Source organism: Loxodonta africana, chromosome 4, assembly GCF_030014295.1.
Source record: "Loxodonta africana isolate mLoxAfr1 chromosome 4, mLoxAfr1.hap2, whole genome shotgun sequence".
NCBI classification, from domain to species: domain Eukaryota; kingdom Metazoa; phylum Chordata; class Mammalia; order Proboscidea; family Elephantidae; genus Loxodonta; species Loxodonta africana.
In genome coordinates this window covers 117,897,655-117,920,909 of record NC_087345.1, presented here as the reverse complement: position 1 = coordinate 117,920,909, position 23,255 = coordinate 117,897,655, and the positions used below count along the sequence as shown (strand labels likewise).

The 23,255-nt window shown below is 36.2% G+C and overlaps 2 protein-coding genes across 2 annotated transcripts in view; both read left to right on the top strand.

Moving 5' to 3' along the window:
* PDE3A (phosphodiesterase 3A) overlaps positions 1-23,255 on the top strand; it is a 357,534-nt gene that overhangs the window by 147,085 nt on the left and 187,194 nt on the right. The window lies entirely within an intron of this gene.
* Positions 8,319-9,007, top strand: LOC100656557 (large ribosomal subunit protein eL33). Its single transcript, XM_003405679.4, has one exon. It carries the CDS (start codon positions 8,368-8,370, stop codon positions 8,698-8,700), a length of 333 nt encoding a protein of 110 aa, XP_003405727.1. The 5' UTR covers positions 8,319-8,367; the 3' UTR covers positions 8,701-9,007.

Genomic DNA, 23,255 nt, shown 5'->3' with positions numbered 1-23,255 from the left:
TACTCTGTTCTATGGGGTCGCTATAAGTTGGAATCAACTTGATGGTAACAGGTTTTTTTTGGCATACATATATTTATATACACACACACAAACACGCATACTTCTCTCTCTGCACGCTCGCATATACACACGCTCCACTTTTTAATGACTTCAGTGTATTCCATTGTATTGAAATACAATACATTTAAACATTTCCATTGAAATGGGGTTTGGGCTGTATTATGCACAATGCTATTCTAGAGAAGCAAGTGTATTTTGTGCACTTTGAGTCATCTAAGTTAAATCACCCTCAGACCATTCTCTTAAAAATAGGAATGTTAATGAGTGACATTGGTACAACTGTTCAGGAAGTGGCCTAGGGCTTTTATTTTCTAAGTCCTAACCCCATTCACTTTTATATAGAGAGAAAAGGTTTATAGATTTTTTTTTCCATGACCTTGAACTTTGTTAAAGGACAGCTTTTTATTTTTTAAAATATTATTTTCTTGGTATCACATATCCTTGCACTTAGGCTTTTTAGAGCTTATCACTGTATTGATTATTATGAAAACAAATTTGGGGCAAATATTTGAATTAGTTGGTTTTAATGTAATGAAGCATAATTATGGGTAATTGATTGGTATCACATGCTCTGTGTGTGTGTCTGTAGTTTTTAATAGAAGACTGTGTCTTGTGGCTGTTTTGATTCATTTAAAAAAAACCACTGCCATCGAGTCAATTCTGACTCATAGTGACCCTAGAGGACAGAGTTGAACTGCCACATAGAGTTTCCAAGACGTGCCTGGTGCCACTATGCCACCAGGGTTTCCTTTTGATTAATAGTAAATGTTATCTGGACCTTAGATGTTTTCTGCCCTTACATAAAGCTACTGTGTCAATCCATTTCCTTTTGCGTCTTCCTCTTTTTTGCTGACCTTCTATTTTACTAAGTGCCATGTCCTTCTCCAGGGACTGGTCCCTCCTGAAAACATGTCCAAAGTTCATGAGCCAAAGTCTCATTTTCCTCACTCCTAAGGACCATTCTGTCTGTACTCCTTCCAAGATAGGTTTGTTCATTCTTCTGGCAGTCCATTGTATATTCTGTATTCTTTACCAACGCCATAATTCAAAGTTATCAATTCTTCGGTCTTCCTTATTTGTTTTCCAGCTCTCCCATGCATATGAGGCAATTGAAAATATGATGGCTTGGGTCAGGTGCACCTAAGTCCTCAAAGTGACATCTTTGCTTTTTAACACTTTAAAGAGATGTTTTACAGCAGACTTGCTCAATGCAATACGTTGTTTGATTTCTTGACTTCTGCTCCCATGGCATTAGCCATTAGCCATTACAGAAATGCAAATCAAAACTACAGTGAGATACCATCTCATCCCAAATGACTAGTAGTAATCGAAAACAAAACAAAAAACGAAATAACAGAAGTTGGAGGAGATTGGAACTCTTCTGTGCTGCTGGTGGGAAAGTAAAATGGTATAACCAATAAGGAAAATGATAACTACAGTGAGATACCATCTCATCCCAAATGACTAGCACTAATCAAAAACAAAACAAAAAACGAAATAACAGAAGTTGGAGGAGATTGGAACTCTTCTGTGCTGCTGGTGGGAATGTAAAATGGTATAACCAATAAGGAAAATGATATAGTACTTCCTTAAAAAGCTAGAAATAGAAATACCATACGATCCAGCAGTCCCACTCCTAGGAATATATCCTAGAGAAATAAGAGCTGACACATGAATAGATATATGCACACCCATGTTCATTGCAGCATTATTTACAATAACAAAAAGATGGAAACAAACTAAGTACCCATCAACAGATGAATGGATAAACAAATTATGGTACATACACACAATGGAATACTGTGCAGCTATAAAAAAAAATTTTTTTTATAAAGAAGAATGGTGGATACGCGAAGTGTCTCAAAACATGAGTGAATCTGGAAGGCATCATGCTTAGTGAAATAAGTCAATCACAAAAGAACAAATATTGTAGGAGACTACTACTATAAAAATTCAAGAAAAAGTTTACACAGACACACAAAAAAATCTTTGATGGTTAAGAGAGAGAGGAGGGGTGGGGAGGGGAAATCAGTAACTAGATAGTTGTTGTTAGGTGCCGTCGCGTCGGTTCTGACTCATAGTGACCCTGTGTACAATGGAACAAAGCATTGCCTGGTCCTGTACCATCCTCATGATCATTGTTATGCATGAGCCCATTGTTGGAGCAAAGGGAAAGACAACATGCAATAGAGGGGAAATTAGCACACCTTGACCCAGGAAAAGTTATAGAAGCTTCCTAGACACATCTAAACACCTTGAGAGACCGAGTTACTGGGAGTGAGGGCTGGGGACCATGTTCTTGGGGGACATCTGGGTCAATTGGCATAATATAGTTTATAAAGAAAATGCTCTACATCCTACTTTGATGAGTATTGACTGGGGCCTTAAAAGCATGCAAATGGCATCAAAGACACAACTATTGGTCCCTTCCTGACAGGAGCAAAGGAGAATGAAGAAAATCAAAGACATAAAGAAAATATTTGTCCAAAGCTCTAATGAACCATATGAGCCACAGCTTCTACCAGTCTGAGCCCAGAAGAGCTAGATGATACCTAGCTACCACCACTGATCATTCTGACAGCCATCACAATAGAGGGTCCCCAACAGAGAAGGAAAAAAATGTAGAACAAAATTCAAGTTCACAAAAGACCAGACTTACTTGTCTGACAAAGACTGAGGAACATCTGAGACTATGGTCCCTGGACCCCCTGCTGGCTCAGAACTGAAGCCACTCTCAAAGTCCGACTTTCAGCCAAAGATTAGACAGGCCTATACCAACACCAGAAACCCTGGTAGCATAGTGGTTAAGTGCTACGGCTGCTAACCAAAGGGTCGGCAGTTTGAATCCTCCAGGCGCTCCTTGGAAACTGTGGGGCAGTTCTACTCTGTCCTATATGGTCGCTGTGAGTTGGAATCAACTCGACAGCACTGGGTTTTTTTTTTTTTTTTTTTTTACCAATACCAGTGAAGAATGTACTTAGTTCAATCAAGTACACAAGTCCAAATGGGCAATACATGCCCAAAAGCAAAGACGAGAAGGCATGAAGGGACAGGAAACCTGGATGAATGGACAAGGAGAATTCAGCATGTAAAGGGAAAGGAAGGGAGAGAGTGCTGACACATTGTGGGGATTGCAACCAATGGCAATAAACTATTTGTGTATAAATTTTTGAATAAGAAACTAGTTCGTCCTGTAAATTTTCATGTAAATTACAATAATAACATAAATACAATTAATTCTAGTCCACAAGCATTTTTCCTTGTATTAAATGTTCAAAAACATTTTTAATGGCCATGTGCCAATTCAGTCTACAGCGATGATATAACTTACCCTCTTGTTAGACGTTTATGTTGTTTCTTAATTTTTTCTATTACAAATAGCAATGAGATAAATACCTTGTATAAAAAACTATCTTTTCATTTTACAGGTCTCTTTACAAAATATTCCTAGAAGTGGAATTACTAGACCAAATGGTGTGAATATTTTAAGCTTCCCGTACATGTTGCCAAATTGCTTTCCAGGAAGGATGTACCAATTTATACTCCCACCAGCAATGTAGGAGAGTGCCTAGAAACTTCTTAACTGGATACATTTGATGTGACATCAAATGGACAACATTTAACTAATCATTAAAACAAAGACAAGAGCTTAACTCAGTAAACACTTTGCTGTCAAGATGAAAATATTGGTCTGTTGAGTATCTGTTATTGCTCTAAAAGAGTTCTGCATGTTAAAATAAATTGTCCTATATAATTTTTATCACCATTAAGTTATAAGATTACAATACCTTGAATTTGAGTAATATTTCCTCTCTTTTGCATTCTTAATGTCAATAGGAATAAGCATAGGTTAAAGGAAATTGTGTCAGTCTTCTGACCCCTTTCCTTTGGACTGGTATCCATGGTAATAAGTGGGGACTGATTCTGTGTTAGTTACTGAAGAAAGCATGTGCCGTGTTGGCCCTCAGTGGCTTCCTTTTCAATGAGGAAGGAAGCTGTAGCTTAGTACCTGGCACTTTGTGCTCAGGATGTTTAAAATATAGATGGCTGGCTGGTTGGCTGTTTGGATGGATGAAGGGATAGAGTGATAAACTCACAAATGTTCTGCTGACATTCAAGGCCCAAAGCTGCCCTTTGGCATTTGTGATATAGATGGGCAACCCCTTTGCATATATGAAGGCATGCTTGATTAGTTAGATTATCTTTGTTAGAACCTTGAGTACTTCAAGAATCAGAGGCATTATTTCAGATCTCTGATCTTTAGGTTTGTTTGTTTGTTTGGGGAGAGTTCCATTGTAGTGACCTGAAAGGCCCATTGAACAGGATAGTCTGCTCTACTTCAGTGTTAAAAAGATAAAAGCATGGACAGGTGTGTCCCTGAAAAACCTAGGTTCTGAAAATTGTGCATAAAAAATAGGACCGTGAGAAAAATAGGGTTGGGACAGACCATTCAAACCTATACAACTCTGGAACTAAAGTACTAACAAATACACCTTCTCCTCATTTCCTGACGATCTTGTTGTCTGATATTTTGCATTTACAACAGTAAAAGATTTACTATCCGAGTATTTTGTGCATTAACGGCATTGTCTGGCAGTAATGAACACTGAGGTGCAAGACAAGAGTAACCCTGGCTCTGATGGTTAAGATTATGTGTCAACTTGGACGGGCTAGGATTCTCAGTGGTTTGGCAGGTATGTTATGATGTAATTTGGCAGTTATGTAATGATACGGTCATCCTCCATTTTGTGACCTGAGGTGATCATCCTCCATTTTCACGTAACACCAATTTTGCATAATGACCTGTTCTTTGGAACCTAACCATGTCGATAAGTGAGAATAGTATAATCCTAAACAAAATGCTATTAGTGTTAGAAAGACATGTTAATACAAATAAATATCACACTAAATAAAAGAATTTACCTTACAAAGAGAAAAGGTGAAGATAGATTGTTGGAAAGAGATGTTGGAAGAGCCAAGTCTTCTGAGTGGTGGAGGAAAGGGCAAAATTGATCAAATCAGGGAACATGCATAATGATCACTTCCAATAGAGAGTAATTAGTCAAACTGAACAAAGGAGGGATGGGTGTAAGTGGGCATCATCTATTATCATGCACAGTGTTACTTTATGCCTTGTTCTCTTCAACTGTGTAAGTACACGTTGTATTTTGCTGTATAACTTGGTGGTTGAAAGTTAACCAGCTGAGGGAATTTTCAGGCATAAACCAAAGCATCCTTTGCTATCCCAGTCTTTACCAATTGTATATGAGCTACACAGAAACATGTGTTTACCACTCCAATATCTGTTATGTAAAGTGATAACTCTACCCATGCTGTTAAATTATCAAAAACCCCAAGTATCTTAGATTGGTGGATACTATAGGATATAGGATATGTAGATTAAGTATAAGGCTTCCCTGAGTGAAAGATCTATATCAGCTCTACTCTCTTGCAAACTCTCGTCTCTATAAATTATTTTTAAATTACAAAGTTTTTTTTTTTTAATAAGGTTTTCAGGTCCTCTTTTACCTGACTTATTCAAATTGTCTTAATTTTCCTTTGGTATCTTGTATATGGAAACTTTTCTTTTATCTTGTATATGGGGTGGCCATGAGTCAGAATCAACTCAGCGACAACTACTAACAACACCTTGTGCTTAAAACTTATAAAACTGAACTCTGTATCTCTGATATAGAATATAATGATGGAAAACAATGTTTTTCCTTTCTTTCTTTTTTATTTTATTATTTTAAAATAAATATATAAAAGACCAGCAATAAAGTCAGGGATTCTGAGGTAGACTGATTGATACCTTACATTGGGGCATGAAGGAGATGGGCCAAAGATGGCATTGTATGTTTGATTTGTAGGCAGAAAATTGACATGTGCATGCATTTTTGCAAATACTTATTAAAATTACAGTCTGTGATGTCAGACATTGGTCCTGGTTCATGCTCTGGTACCATTAACTCTGTGACCTGGAATGCCTTATATAGCCTAATAGTTCTACAGTTTATTCACATGCTAGGTTCCAGAACACACTTCTGTAGAACTGCTGGGAATATTATTTTGGGGGAAAAAATATGCTAAGTGTTTAACACTGTGCCTGAATGTGTAGTGGCTTCTCATTAGCCACCTTAGACTTGTTCAAAGTTATTAGTCCTTAGTCATCTTTGTTACTGTGTCATTTCAGTAGAACCTTACAAAATGGTTGGAGATGGCCAATGAAGGTACAAGGATGACAATCACAAATTAATTGTGGAATATTCCTGAGGTTGTCCTTTATGTCTGCTTTAGAATTTATAACGACAAAACAGAGATGAATAAACTGATTTTTTATGAATATATGAAATGGATTTGCATCAACTGTTAGTATTTGTATAATTAGACTAACAATTTAACAGCAAACATTTTCACACAAATCACTCTAATTAGCCTGTTTAATAGAAAAAATCATCTCCCTCTCATCTCTCTCACTGCTTTTGTTCTTCCACCTGTGTGTGCATTCTTTATTTAGTTATTGAGGTACAACTTATATACAGTGAGATGCTTAGATCTAAAGTGCACAGTTCAATGAGTTTGACAAGTGTATACATTTTATGTTCTCTCTGCTCAAGCCACTAGTTCCTTCACCATCATTAACAACACGTAACACTTGAGTGATAATCGGTGTCAAGTACTGTACTGAGCATTTTACCCATGTGCTCGTTAATCCTCACAGCAATCCTATTTGTTTTATACTGCTAGTATTCCCATTTTACATGTAAGAACTGAGTTTGGCAAGATTAAGTGATTTGCTTAAGATCACTCTCCCTGGCAAGTGGCAGAGCCTGGCTTAGAACACAAACTTGTGCCCTTCACTAACATACTATACTGTCTCTCTGTCGCTACTCTAGAAGCAAGAATCTGTACCTCTCTCCAAAATTTCCACAGTTTCTTTTCACTCTGATGAAATTGATGTACATTTTCTTAGTCAAATTTGCCTTGGTATACTCTGCTTTGTGATAATATTTAAATCAAAATGGTATTCAAGTTAACATAGAAAAAGACATTTAATAGTTTTCCTATAAGTCACACAGGCATCCTGAAAATACAGACCTCAGAAACCGTATTATATATGACACATAATAAATGAAATGCATCATGAACAAAAGTTCTAGTCAGAACTCAGTGCATTTTATTTGGAATATGTAGTGTCTGTTATTTTTTAACTGAGGGTATATTTTGATTCTCAAATAGGAAGAAGCAATTAATTTATATATTGCTCAAAAGAAGAAAATGATTGATCTTTCCACTCTGAAGAGAATACTGGTCTGAATTACTGAAAAAGCATTCATAAATCTAAACTTGGTTGCTTAACTGTTTTTCAGCTAGACTCTAAAACTTTTGTTTGTTTTGGTGTGATCTAAAATTCTTTATTTTTTCTGGGATTTTTTCCATGTATATTATCTGGAACATTCTTCAGTAAGGTTGCTAAGCAGAAATCTACAGTGAGGTTGTTTGTTCAAATGGGTTTCCTCATATTCTTTTTAAAAATTATGTATATTGTATTTTTCTGGAGGGTTTTACTTCTCTAATTCTTAAGTGTGTTTGGTTAAATTAAAAAAGACTTTAATTCTTTTATTGTAGTGCAATCACAAATGTTACAGGTAAAATGAGAAAATAAAATATTAGCTTAGATTCTTGGCTCAAATTAGGAGTTTTCCCCATTAATACTATGTTCTCACAATTATGGGAGCAAGGAGTTGCACTGCTTTTCTCTGGCACTGTAAGCTAGAATAACTAAATCAGAAAAGAGAAAATATTCATTAAACCAAAGTAATATTTTCCTGATCAATTTAAAGGCAAATTTCTATATGGCTTGTTATATAAAAAAAAAAAAAAAAAAAAAAACCTGTGTAACCACAGCACCAAGCTTAGGGCATGTTTATTGCCTAGAAAGTACTACATAAATATGTGTAAAATTAAATAAATGAAGGAATAAATGATTTAATATTCTAACAAGCTATGAACAGTATTACTAGTTTTGGGTAAATATGTATCAAATGATTCCCATATTCTGTTTCCATCAACTTTTTGGTTATTTAAATGGAGGAAGAGTTCTACTTTTAGTTCAATAGAAATGATCTGAAATTATCCATAGAATGAAGTAGTTAAATTTTACCATTCTAATTTTCCTGACAAATTATACCAAAAGAGTTACTTTCTATTTATCTAATGAGCACCTTTAAAAATGAAGCTATCCTCTTTCCGCCATCTTGGAACCTGTAGAGGCCTGCTGGGAACAGGACTTGCAAACTGGCAAATATGTCTGGAAAACTGTGGTCCATGGCCATTTTTGCTGGCTATAAATGGGGTCTTTGGAACCAGAGAGAACACACAGCTCTTCTTAAAATTGGAGGTGTTTATGCTCAAGATGAAACTGAATTCTATTTAGGCAAGAGATGTGCTTATGTGTACAAAACAAAGAACAACACAGTGGCTCCTAGCAGCAAACCTAACAAAACCAGAGTAATCTGGGGAAAGATAACTCGTGCCCATGGAAACAGTGACATGGTTCATGCCAAATTCCAAAACAACCTTCCTGCTAAGGCCATTCGACACAGAATCTGTGTGATGCTGTATCCCTCAAGGATTTAAACTTATTGAAAAGTAAATAAATAAATTGTGGATTTGTTATAAAAAAATGAAGCTATTTTGAAGTGATCTTAACTATTCTGATTATTCCAGACTATTTTACAAAATACAAGTTAGTTTGATGTTATGGTAATAAAATTGAAAAAAAAAAAAAAGATGCTAAATTTTAAGAACTTAGTCGTAATTGAAATTACTGCAATATTGTTTTGACATATCAAAGTTAGTGCATGAAGCTGTTGTTATTCCAGCCTTATGCTAAATAAGTCACCCAACTTTATGCAGTTTTTCCTCTTATAATGTTAAGTATATGGTAGACTCTATTCTGATTTCAGTAAACTCAGTCAAGATTTCCAATTTGTATGGACTTAATTTTGAAAAACTAGGGAGTATAAACATTTGTTAATCCATGTAAGTGGTAATTCACCAAGTAAGTAATGTTAATTTAGAAGATTATCTTCATATATATTTTGTGAGGTTATATGTGAGGGTAATACCTCATATAAATTTTGTAGGAATTACTGTTACTAGTTTGGTGCTTTTTAGAGAATCACACAACTCCCTCTATAGCTAAATGCTAGATTTTCAGTTTTTGATGAGAGAGTCTAGGAAATGGTAAGGATCAACAGACTGCTACTAATTGCTTTTAATATTTGTTATTACCTTAAATTTATTACTTAAACTGTGAGACCAGCAATCATGCAGGGGGAAAAAAAAATCTAGTCAAAAAGATGGCCAACATGGCTAGACTTTGAAGGAACCATTAGAATGAGTCCCCCTGCCTGGAAATCTTTTCCCTTAGGATATGCCCATGGCTTAATCCTTCATTTTGTGTATTCTTTCTCTTTGTCGCTAGACTGAAGTCAAAGCCTTTTTCTGCTTTGTTCACTGGGGTTATCCTTAATGCCTAGAATAGGTCTGGTGAATAGAAGGCGCTCAGTATGAATCTATGGAACAAATGAACGAAGGAACTAGTAAATATAGAAGTAAAACAACTTTCGACATCATCAAATCTAACCTTTCTAATTTACAGAAAGGAAACTAAGCTAAAAAATGGTCAATCGATTTCTTAAAGATTATATAGCTAGGCATTGAGGAAATATCAGAATACCAGGTTAGTCATTTTTTGTCATGGTTCGTGTATAGACTGTGTGTGATAATTAAAGCCATCCTACTCAATTCCCAGAACTAATAAGATCTCAGTGAAAGTAAGCCATAAAGTGTAAAACTCTCTCTTTCTGTATGTGGCATTTCTCTAGACCTTATTAAAGTGTCTTTTTGTTCTGAAATGTTTTATGCACTTTGATGTAAACATGCACCACAGTGAATCTTTGCACACTACTGAAAATAACTCAGCATTTTGTAACATTAATACTTAACTGTTTCAAATGTTAAACTTTCCAGTGAATTATACAAAGCATACTTATTTTGCCCTAGTTTCTTGTAAGATAAGTAATGTTAATCCAAAGTGTCTTTTGCTGGTCCCTCTTTTCTTTCTACAGTTCTATTAGATAAATGTGAAACTTTTATGCTTCAATAATTCTAGATATTTGTTTAATTAGGAAATCTCCAGAGCAGTGGTTTTCTAAGTTATTTTTTAAGCAACAGAAGCCTTTTTTTAACAAATTATTACATGGAAGTATTATATACAAAACAAGTATAAGTGGAGTTGTTCTCCTTGAACAGGAATATGAGAGGCATCAAGTACATCGATTAGTGCCCCCACAAACACATTCCGGTGCCTGGTTAAGCACCCCCAGTGAATCCAGTGAATCTTAGGGTTTCAGTGGGCAAAGATTATTTATCTGAGGTGCGTTTAAGAAGTACTGCTATATGCAAGATGATGCCCTGATGGTGCTGTGGTTAAGTACTTGGCAGCTAACCAAAAGGTTGGCGGTTTGAACATACCAGCCATGCCACAGGAGAGAGATATGGTAGTCTGCATCTATAAAGATTGGAGCAGATTACAGCCTTGAAAACCCTCTGAGGAAGTTCTCTGCCCTATAGGGTTACTATGAGTCTGAACTGACTCGACAACATTTTTTTTTTTTTTTTTTTACTGTGTGCAAGATAATGTAAATTAGTTACAGGTCATGGTGATTTGGGGACTGTAAAGATGTGTGTGTGTGTGTGTGTGTGTGTAGAGCAGGTAAAGAAATATGAATTCTCTGCAAATTTATTAATGCTGCTGCTAAGTCATTATTTGTTCTATGAGTGAAACTTTCCTATGAGAATAGAGCCCATGTGAATATTCACATTTAATATTATTTTCTTGAAAGTTATATTGTAAACCCATAAAATAGGCACTATGCGTATAGTGTGTGTATGTGTTTGTGTGTCTAACAGATACCTCAAATTCCACACGCCCAAGGCAGAAGTCCCAATTGTTGATTGCAAACCTGCCCCATTTGCAGCTTTCCTAATCTCAGTTGATGGCCACTCCAACCTTTCAATTGCCTTAGCCAAAAACCCTGGAGTCACCCTTGACTCTCTCTTCCTCTTACACATCCATCCAATCTAGTTGGCTTTGCTTGCAAAATAATACAGAATCTAATGACTTCTCACCACTTCAACTGCTACAACTCTAGTCAAGCTCATATTATGTTTAGCCTGTGTTACTGCAAAAACCTCTCAGCAGTTTCTCTGTTTCCACCCTTCCTTCTTTGCTATCTGTTTATATCAGAGTAACCCAAGTGGTCCTTTAAGAAGAACATAAGTTAGTTAATGTCATCCTCTGATTGAAACCCTTCAACAGGCACTTTTTCAGTCACTAAAAATTGAAATCCTTATAACCTCCTACAGGACCCTATGTAATTGGGCCCCTTTATCTTTGTTATTATTACTTTCTTCCTCACTCACTCTCCCTGAGGATATTTGCACTGGCTAATTCCTCAGCCCGGGAGTCCCTGGGTAGTACAAATGGTTTAAGTGCTTGACTACTGGTCAAAGGTTGGTGGTTCAAACCTACCCGACCTGCCTAAGAAGACAGGCCTGCTCAATAGCTTCTGAAGCTCACAGCCTTGAAAACACTATTGAGCAGTTCTACTCTGACACACATTGGTAGCCATGAGTTGGGATCAACTTAATGTCAACTAACAACAACATCCCTCGGCCTGGAACACTTTCTCCCCAGGTATCCTCATGGCTCATTTCCGTTGTGCCACTGCGTTCAAGTCTTCATCATATGTCACCTTGTCTGTGTGGCATATCCTGAACTCCCCATTTCAAATTGATCACATTCCCTGCACTCCCAATGGTCCTTATCTTACTTTCTTATTCTGGGGGACTTACCACCTACTAATACATGATAGAATTGTTTATTATGTCATTTTTTTTTTCTGTGTCTTTCACTAGAGCATAAGCTCCACAATGATAACTACTTTTTTGTTTTGTTTTGTTCTTGGATATTTCCAAACATCTAGAATGCTGTCTGGCACATAACAGGCACTCAATAAATGTTTGTGGAATGAATTGGGTAAACAGCAATAATTAGATCAGAAAACTACATTCCTAGAGTTTTTTTTTTTTTTTTACATTTCATCCTATGCTATTTATTTAAAAGGAACCCATTTAGCCAAAATTGCCTTTTGAGTAGTCAGTTTGCAATTTGGAAAACAACTTGGAAGCAATATAGATTAAGCCATTAAGATATACTGGTGGTTTTGGAATTGAGCTATTTGGGGTTGATTCTTGTTTCTGCCACATAAAAAAACTCATTGAAATCATCACCTTTCTGATTCTTTTGTCAGCCTGAATCCTTGAAATAATTATCCAAATATTTGATACCACAAAAAAATTTTTTTTTGACTTTATCGTTTTTCTCCCCAGTACTTGTTTTTCTTAAGTATCCCAAATCCATAAATATGGTCAATTGTTTTACTCTTTAGAGAGGTCATCCTTTCAAGATAAAGAATTGTTATCACCAAATCAAAACATAAAATTCCAAAGTCATATACTTATGTCTTTCTCATATAGACCCAGAATTTTTCATCTGTTAACACATGTATTTTGTCATCAGATCTTAAATTGCCCCTCTGTGTTGAATTTGTGACATTGTGCAACATCAAGAACTGTTCTCAAAAAGGCAGATTCCGTTATGTCTAACAAACAGGACACATATCTAATCTGCCACCATTAAAGCTATATTAACCTTCTACCTTGTGGGTCCTTGGTTTGAATAATAGGGGTAGACCACATCTGTGTCCATCAATGCTTCCTTTTAGGCAGGAGCCATAGCATTATATTTTCAACAAGAGCCTTTTAGAGACTTCGTACATAAAACGTAGTTTTAGGTATTAGCTTTAGGTACCAGGCTTCTTGTTTATCATCCATTTTCCCCTTATAAAACCCGCTGCCGTCAAGTCGATTCTGACTCATAGCGACCCTAGAGGTCAGAGTAGAACTGCCACATAGAGTTTCCAAGAAGCATCTGGTGGATTCGAACTGCCAGCCTTTTGGTTAGCAGCCATAGCACTTAACCACTACGCCACCAGGGTTTCCTTTCCCATTATAGGATGTTGACTTTCTTTGTTTCTTTTGAGTACCCACCACATTACCTTCTGTTTCCCTAATCAAACCTTTTATCCAGAAACAGTCTATCATTTACGTCTTAGTGTGAAGTACTTATTCTGGAAGTATTTGCTTTTTACTTAATTTCAAGTTAAAGAAATGAAGTCTTTTTTCCATTAAAAAACTGGATATAAGTAAGTTGGTGGGAAAACTATTTTGAGGAGACCTTTTTGACACTTCAAAAATTCCAATTGGTATCTTAGCCTACTCCATTGTTACATAATGTTTGGCCTTATGATTTTATATCCCCAAATGTTTTTTGTTACTAAATAACTTCAGAAATTTTATTTTTCTTCTTTTATTAAAAAGCTTTTTTTTCTCAATACTGCATGTTAGAAAATTCAGAAATGAAAATGGAAAATAATAAAAATATATATTTCTACCACTCTCTTAAAACTATCAACCATAATGCCTGTCTTAATTCACAGTTACTATAATTGGGAGTTATATTTGTAATTTACAAATTTGATAGGTGAAAAAGAGTAGCTCATTCACTTAACATTTATACCATTACTTATGAGGCTGAACATTTTGTTTATTTGCCATTTATATTTTCTCTCTCGTGAATTGTCTGCTCATTAATATTTAAAGAAATAGTATTTACCTATTTTACATGATGAAACATGTCAAATTTGTTTCTATACTTACACATTTAATACATTTTTGAACTCCAAATTATTTTATAATTAGACATAATTTTTCCATTTTTTAAAGTCTTAAATGACCTTTTTCCATTTAGATAGCAACAAACTTTATCAGTAATATCTTCTTCTAAATTTGTGGTTTAAATTATTTTAAATGTAGTTTTTGAATGCTTTTGAAACTCAGCTATGTGAATGGTAGTTTGCCATTTGTGTAAATAAACAAAGAGGATTTTTAATATTACTATACAAACTTGTCAACAAGTTCAATTTAACAATGTGTGCCTTTTCTGATGACTTGTGATATGTTAGATCAATTAAAATAAATTGTGAATAAGAATCAACTGGGATTAGTAATTTAGATAGAAATTGATTGTGTTTCATTAGTGGTAGGAACCAGATTATTACGGATTAAGAAACAAATGGGAAGTGAGAGGTGGAGATATCTAATTTAAATTATTTTTTTTCAAGGTGCTGGGCTATGAAGAGAAGTAGAAAAACAGGAAATCAGCTAAGCAATGGATTTGGGGATAAAAATCTATATTTTTTAAAAGATAGGAGAAACTAGAGTGTGTTTGCTGAGGAAAAAGAGAGGGTGGAGATGAAGAGGTTGAAGATGTAGGATGAAGAAGGCAAAGGATTGATGGAAGCAGATCTCTGAAGAGGTGGGAAAAAGAGAATCTGAACTCTGGGTGGAGTTATTTACGTTGGCTGAAGATGGATACTTTTTACACTGAAATGCTTAACGGAAGATAAAGATAGGTATGATACAAGTGTGTTTGTAGGAAGAAGACCCTATGGTTAAGGTGGTTGCCATAACATGGCTTCTATTTCTTCTCTGAAGTAAGAAGGTAGCATGCTCTAAGAGTGAAAGGAAAGGTGATGATGTTTTCTGTACATACATTCCTTCATATTTTTGTTAAACAAGCACTTACTGAATGTTGCTATATGCTAAGCCCTGTGTTGGGACCAAGGAAACTGACAAAAAATGAATTCTGCATTTGAGTCTGTCAAACTATCCACCGATGAGTTGACCAGGGGGCCACTAGGAGGAAAAGACTCTGTAACTTCTGCACTGCAACATCCAAACCACCGTCATTTGAAAAATATAATCTACTTGCCTGGGTGGTGGCTTAAGGAGAGAAACATTTTCAGTTTGGTTGATGACATCAAAATAGAAAAACTTGATACAGGTGGATACATACAGAAATATTTTATCGTTCTGAGTATAAATGCATGTTAGTATGTTGTTGTATACTGACGAGTTGATTGTGACTCATAGCGACCCTATATGACAGAAGTAGAACTGCCCCAAAAGGTTTCCTAGGCTGAAATCTTTATGGGAGCAGATTGCCAGGTCTTTTCTCCCACAGAACCACTGGTGGATTTGCACCTTTTGTTTAGCAGCTGAACACTTAACCACTGCAGCACCAGGTCTCCTCAAGGTTTAAAAAAAAAAAAAGCAATTGTCATTGAGTCAGTTCCAACTCGTAGTGATCCTGTAAGACAAAGTAGAACTGCCCCATTAGTGTTTCCAAGGCTGCAGTCTTTATAGAAGCAGACTGCCACATCTTTCTCCCATGGAGTGGCCAGTGGATTCGAACCACTGACCTTTTGGTTAACAGTTGAGCCGCTTAACCACTGCACCAACAAGGTTTCTTCCAAGTTAGTATAACATATATTTTCTTGCTCTATCAGCTGAAAGGGCCTAGAAGCAATGATGCCCCAACACTAGTGAACATATCCAGCACCCACATCTTAGTTTCTAATATCATTTTCAATAAAAGGAACCAGATTTCTTTAGAGAAATGGCTTATTCTGGGGACTAGAGCAGAGAATATACAAGAAGAATCTGGAGCATATTTTAGTGCTAATAAGTTAAGAAGTGACCCTCTCCCTGCCTCCCCTCCCACACACACTGTGTTGGATGTATGCCAATGGGACATGAGTGTCAACTGAAAGAGCTACAGTGGCCAAATCTAGAACAATTTGAGCAACAAATAAATACTGTAGTATTGAATTATATCCCAGAGTATGAAATAAGTATTCAAGAGTCCATTGTGATATAAATGATTAAATAACTAAATAAGCCCTATGCAAAAGAATTCCAAATAATGTGATTACATTCCCTTCAAAGTTGTAGAACTAAACTCCCCACTCCTTAAGTGTGGACTGTGCATATGATCCCTCCCAAGGAGTGTAGCATGGAAAGGGAGAAAAAAGAGCAGGGCTTTGAATCAGTTCAAATTTGTTCAGCCATGGCTGAACTGTAACAGACCTTAATTTTTAAAATTTGGGTTATCCAGAGCCATAACTGGAATGAGAAGAATCACAGGTGGAAGCCCTGGAACGGGAGACTCAGAAGAAGCATAGTAAGCCATTTTCAGATCCTGATGCTTAAGATGGCAATACCTCCAGGACTGAGGAGAGTTACACACATTCAAAGCAGCATGGTCGGCCACCATGTTTGAACAGGGCAGCACTGTTTCCAACTCTGCAAAAAATTCAACTGTCAAGAGATCTGGTTGCTATGAAACACATACACTGTCCTTGTTTTCTAAGAGGGAGGTTAAGTTTCTAGCAGGGCTTTGACCATTATTTTTACCATTTCGGTTATGGTTCTGATTCATCCAAATTTTAAAAATTTGGGTCTCCTCTGGTGTCACTTCCTTGGCCACGATTGGGCCATGAAGAACTGATTTGACGCCCTGAAAATGAGTGATTTGAAATGGAAAAACCTTGCAAACAATGCCTCAGCAGGTAGTCAAGGTTAAAATCAACAATGATGAGTCATGTTGACAGTATATATGATGTGATGAGAATATCAGTTTACATCTTCCTGTTCCCTTCCAAACTCATAACTCCAGTCTACTCATGAGAAAACATCAGACAAATCTCAATTGAGGGCTATCCTACAAAATATACGACCAGGACTCATCAAAATTGTCAAAGTCATCAAAAACAAGAAAAGTCAGAAAAACAGTCATAACCAAGAGCAGCCTAAGGGGACCCAACAACTACATGTGTTGTGGTATCCTGGCTAGGATCTGGGAACTGAAGAAAGACATTAGATAAAAATTAAGTACATCTAAATAAGTGTAGGCTTTAATTAATAATAGTGTATTGGTTCATTATCTGTGACAAATGTACCATACTAATGTAAAACAATCTTAGGGGAAAAGGGGGTGTATATGGGAATGCTCTGTACTATCTTCACAACTTTTCTGTGAATCTAAAATTATTCTAAAAAAAAATAAAATACATAAACAAACCACACTGCTGGCCATATACTCTTTAGTAATTATAAAACTGTTCTTATATCAACAGATGAAGACAAATCCAGTTAGCGCTAATTTGATCTATTGAGTGCCCCCTTTGTAGAGACACAAAAGGTTGATGGAATATTATCTAGTGTTTCATACCTTTCAACAGAGGAAGCACACAGAATAGCCAATACTTAATAATGTTATTATTTGGAGCTTGGGAAACTGCATCTCACAGAAGGGCTCAATTAACATATTTTAAATTACGAAATGCAATATCCAGGAGAATGTAGCATATTTTATGATAGAAACAAAATGACCATCCAGGAACTTCTGAGCTTGTTAAGGCCTACATTTAACACTATCTGGTATGTCAGAGTACTGTTCAGTAATCTGCTACTCCATCACATCAGGTAGTACTCTGGCACTCTGTGAGTGGTAACAGATTTAGAAGTGCTAGGCTGTAAGGAAATTGCTTACTGAGAGGAAAGGGCTCAATGCAAAGCTTGTTATTTATCATTATTTTGGCTATACCTATCATGACACTAATACATACATTTAAAAATGTAGCATTATTCATAGTAGGAGGTACTGGATTCTTCTTCATTCTTAGTCCTGAGGGCTTTTTTTGAATAACCTGTTTTGTTCTTTTTGCGGAATTAATTACGTAGAGACATTTCACCTTACCAAAGGATGTTGCTGAGGGCCTGTTCCTCTCTTGTCTGTTAATTTCTCTTTTTACATGAGATACATACTCAGTGATCCTCAATCTTTCATGGTTTGCATCTTACCATTTAATTAAAAAATTGAGTCCCATTTGTTTATATAAAAAAAGCAAACCATACTTACAGGAATTCCATGCAATTATATTTATAGCTTATAAGTATAAATTTATATAATTTTTTAGCAATAAACTCATTTTGAATGTAAAAAAAAAAAGTTTATTAGTAAAGACCTCTTAGAATTTTTTAATAGCTAAAAAAGCCACCAGTGACATTTATTGTCTCTAGATAAAGGCTCCAACCCTCAGAATAGTTGCAAGGTGGAGCGAGTTTTATAGATGGGTTTTGTATTATTTTCCTTAATTTACAAACTTCTGGACTGTATTTTTCCTGCATTGTATTAGTTTCTCATGGAATTTATGAAAATACCCACTAAGTTACTCTAGAGTTTTCAAGGATCCCAGATTTTGATGACCCTCTTGTGTGTCTCCTATATCACCAGGTTGTGTTGATATATTTGTGAATTGTGCCCTCAAAGAGCTCAGAGCCAAGTAAGGAAGCTGGGCATCTAAGCAGATAATGATGACAGATTTTTTGTTTTTGTTTTTAGTGTGGTAATAGAAGTAAGTACATGGAGTTTTGAAGAGTTGTAGTCTTGAAATTGGGGAGGGCTTGAAAAGCTGTTTGAGGGGTTGACATTGCTTTGAATTGTGTTTTAAAAAGCGTAGCCCATTTAGACTACACAAAGCAGTAAGATAGAGATTTCACTGAGATTTTAGTGAGATGATTCAAACAATTTAGACAAGCTGTAGTCAACTTATTAGTCAATATGACTTTAAATAGCATGATTAGAATGAGGTTGAAATATTTTTGAATTACCGTACTATTGTTTCAAAGTAATAATCAATGCATCTTGATTGTATGTTTGATCAATTTCAGACTGCAGAAGTTGGTAAAACTCTTCAATTCATCTTCAGTATTAATGGTTCATGTGTAAATTTGAATAATAGTCTCATTAACTGGTCTTTCTTGTAGGCATATCACTGACAGCGTTGTATTTCAGAATACATCTTGAGAGCCAAAGTACAACCTTGATGGCAATGAATGTGATGCCATCCCTCTTCAATTTGTCATTCCTGGTATAGTTGACCATATGCTTGTCCTATTCAAAATTGCCAATACCAGTCCATTTCAGCTCACTAATGCCTATAATATCAATCTGAATGTGTTCGCCTTCATTTTTGACAACTTCCAATTTTCCTAGATTCATACTTTATAATTCCACATTCCAATTATTAATGAATGTTTGCAGCTGTTCCTTTTCATTTTGAGTTGTGCTACATCAGCAAATGAATGTTCTGAAAGCTCTACTCCATCCACATCATTAAGATCGTCTCTTTGAGAAGGCAGCTCTTCCCCAGTTGTATTTTGAGTGCCTTCCAACCTGAGGGGCTTATCTCCTGGCACTCTATCAGACAACGTTCTGCAGCTATTCGTAATATTTTCAATGTCCAATTTTTTCAGAAGTAGATCGTCAGGTTCTTCTTCCTAGTTTGTCTTAGTCTGGAAGCTCCACTGAAATTAAATACCATGGGTGACCCTACTGGTATTTGAAATACTGGTAACATAGCTTCCAGCATCACAGCAACATGCAAGCCACCACAATACAACAGTAACAGACAAGCGATGCATTAATAATTACTGGTGATTGGAATGCAAAAGTTGGAACAAAGAAGAAGGATCAGTAGTTGGAAAATATGGCCTTGGTGTTAGGAATAACACTAGAGATTATGTGATTAGAATTTAGCAAGACCAATGACTTCTTCACTATAAATAACTTTTTCAACAACATAAGTGGCAACTATACACATAAACCTCACCAGATGGAATACACAGGAATGAAATCGACTACATCTGTGGAAAGAGATGATATAGCAGCTCAATATCATCAGTGAGAACAAGGCCAGGGGCTGACTGGGAAACAGACCATCAATTGCTCATATGCAAGTTCAAGTTGAAGCTGAAGAAGATTAAAACAAGTCCATGAGAGCCAAAGTACAACCTTGAATATACCACACCTGAATTTAGAGACCATCTCAAGAATAGAATTGATGCATTGAGTACTAATGACAGAAGACCAGATTCATTGTGGGATGACATTGAGGACATCATACATGAAGAAAGCAAAAGATCATTAAAAAGACAGGAAAGAAAGAAGAGACCAAAAGAGATGTCAGAAGAGATTCTGAAAGTTGCTCTTGAACATAAAGTAGCTGAACAGAATATTTCAAAGGATGGCTTGAGAAGGCAAAGTAATGTGCTATAATGAAATGTGCAAAGACCTGGAAATAGAAAACCAAAAGGGAAGAACATGCTTAGCATTTCTCAAGCTGAAAGAACTGAAGAAAAAATTCGAGCCTTGAGTTACAATATTGAAAGATTCTATGGGCAAAATTTGGACAGCACTGGAAGCATCAAAAGAAGTTAAAAGGAATACACAGAGTCACTATACCAAAAAGAACTGATCAGCGTCCAGCCTTTTCAGAAGGTAGTATATGATCAAGAACTGATGGTTCTGAAGGAAGAAGTCCAAGCTGCACTGAAGGCATTGGTGAAAAACAAGGCTCTAGGAATTGATGGAATACCTTATAGGATATTTCAACAAACAGATGTGATGCTGGTAGTGCTCACTCATCTACACCAAGATTTGGAAGATAGCTACCTGGCCCTCTGACTGGAAGAGTTTCGTATACATGCCTAATTGAAAGAAAGGTGATCTAACAGAATGTGGAAATTATAGAACAATATCATTAATATCACACACAACTAAAATTATGCTGAAGTAATTAAAAAACAGCTGCAGTGTAGGTACATCGACAGGGAATTGCTGGAAATTCAAGCCAGATTCAGAAGAGGAAATTGGTGAGGGATATCATTGCTGATGTCACTTAGATCTTTGCTGAAAGTGGAGAATACCAGAAAGATGTATACCTGTGTTTTGTTGACTATGCAAAGTTATTCAACTGTGTGGATCATGACAAATGATGGATAACATTGTGAAAAATGGAAACCCCAGAACCTTTAATTGTGCTCATGAGGAACCATTATATACACCAAGAGGCAGTTGTTCCAGCAGAACAAGGGGATACTGCAAGGTTTAAAATCAGGAAAGGTGTATTGAATATACCGTGGACTGCCAGATTAATGAACGAATCTGTCTCGAAAAAAGCACAGCCAAAATATTCCTTAGATGCAAGGATTGTGAGACTTTGTCTTAAGTACTTTAGACAAGTTATCAGTAGGGACCAGTCCCTGGAGAAGGAAACCATGATTTGAAAAGTAGAGGGTCGACGAAAAAGGGGGAGACCCTCAGGAAGATGGATTGACACAGTTGCTTCAATGATGGGCTCACACCTGGCAACAATTGTGAGGATGGTTCAGGACTGAGCAGTGTTTAGTCCTGTTGTACATATGGTTGCTATGAGTCGAAACAGACTTGATGGCGCCTAATAACAATAAGTTTCAAAGTACTGCAACTGTTTTGTTGTTGTTGTTTTGTGTTGAGTGGAAAAATGGGTAGTGATTAAAGCACACAATTGGGGCTAGGAAAACTAATTTGTGTGTCATGCATCTTCCACGAACCATCTGTAGCTCTTCGGCAGTTCCCATCCTTGGCTGCACATTAGAAGCACTTTGGGAGATGTAAAAATCTCAATGTCTAGGATGTACCCTAAGCCAATTAAGCCAGGATGTCTAGTGGGGGAACCTAGGCGTCAGTATTTTCTGTGATCCCCAGTTGATTCGATGTGCAATCAAGTTTAAGAACTAGCTTAAAGTAAAGTAGATTATTTCATCTCTCTGATCACCAGTTTTCTCACCTGTAAAAAGTTTCAGTTAGATTATATGGTTTTTAGTCTTTTTCTATTATTTTATTACTATTCTAGTCTTATTCTAATACTATGTTAAATGTGGCTGTCAAGTTTTTTATATGTTTATTTCTTGCATTTAAATTTTCAAAGAGGAAATAAAAAATTGCAAGGCATAATCAAATAAATAACAATTTATACCAAACACACACTAAGTTTTGGTTATCTTTTTTTTTTTAAATCATCCTAGGGTATTAGCTTTTATTACAGAGCTAATTGATATAGTTTGGGAAATGACGTGCTTTGAAAGGAACAGTCTCTTTCTTATAAACCACACATGAACATTCCAATTTGATAAAATTTTCTAAAAATCACCAAGAAATCCACACATCACATATGTGTCTCAGTCCTGCTTCTACCACATTTTTAGCTGCACAAACTTGAAAAAGTCATTTCAACTTTCTGATCCTTAGTATCCAGGTATGTAATTGTTATTTTACCTTTTGAGTTATGGATTTATTTAGTGTTAACTTCATTTGCATAAATTATAAGCTTGGTGAGAGTTAAGCATCATGGCAAAGCTGGAGAGGCAGTGAAGCATGGTAGAAAGAATGTAGGTTTTAGAGGTGGACCTGGCTCAAACTCTAGCTTACCTGTGTGACATTGGAATATGATCTAACCTGATTTTCTATAAAATGGTGTCAATAATACTTATCTTAATGGTTATTATAAAAATTTAAAGGATAATATTTATTAAGGACCTAGTACATTGGCACGTAGATACCCATAGATGATGTTTATAACACAATTATACCACTACCATATTAAATATGATTCAGAATGCGACCTCAATATGGGTCAAACATGCAATATTTGATCCCTTTTTTCAGAAACCAAGTAGTGATGGTTGTATAAAACCAAAACCAAACCCACTGCCATCAAGTCGATTCTGACTCATAGCTACCCTGTAGGATAGAGTGGAACTGCTCCGTAGGATTTCCAAGGCTGTATTTATGGAAAGAGACTGCCACATCTTCTCCTGTGGATTCGAACTGCTGAACTTTTGGTTAGCACCCAAGCGCTTTAACCACTGCACCACCAGGGCTCTTACTGACGATTGTATAACACTTGCTAAATAAAAATCCATCTATTACATCTGCATATTAGGTGACAATTTGAGAAGTTCTTAGTGGACAGCCAGTATGTTGTGTTATATAACTGCAGACTGGAGGTACTAGCCCTCCAGGAAAACTGACTATAACCCTGGAAAATATTAGATTGCGCTGGGGAGAGTTTAAAATAAGCTGTGACCTTCCATTGGGGTGTTCTAGCTAACGCAGGAATCCAAAGTGGACTAGAGCGCCCTAAAACGGCAATGTGGAATCCCATAGCTTGTTGCAGCTCTGCCTTACTTAGTGCTCCCTGGGCAAGGAAAGTTTTTGACCTATGACCAGCGAGGGTAGTGGTAGAACAAGTGATAAAAATGATTATGAATATATG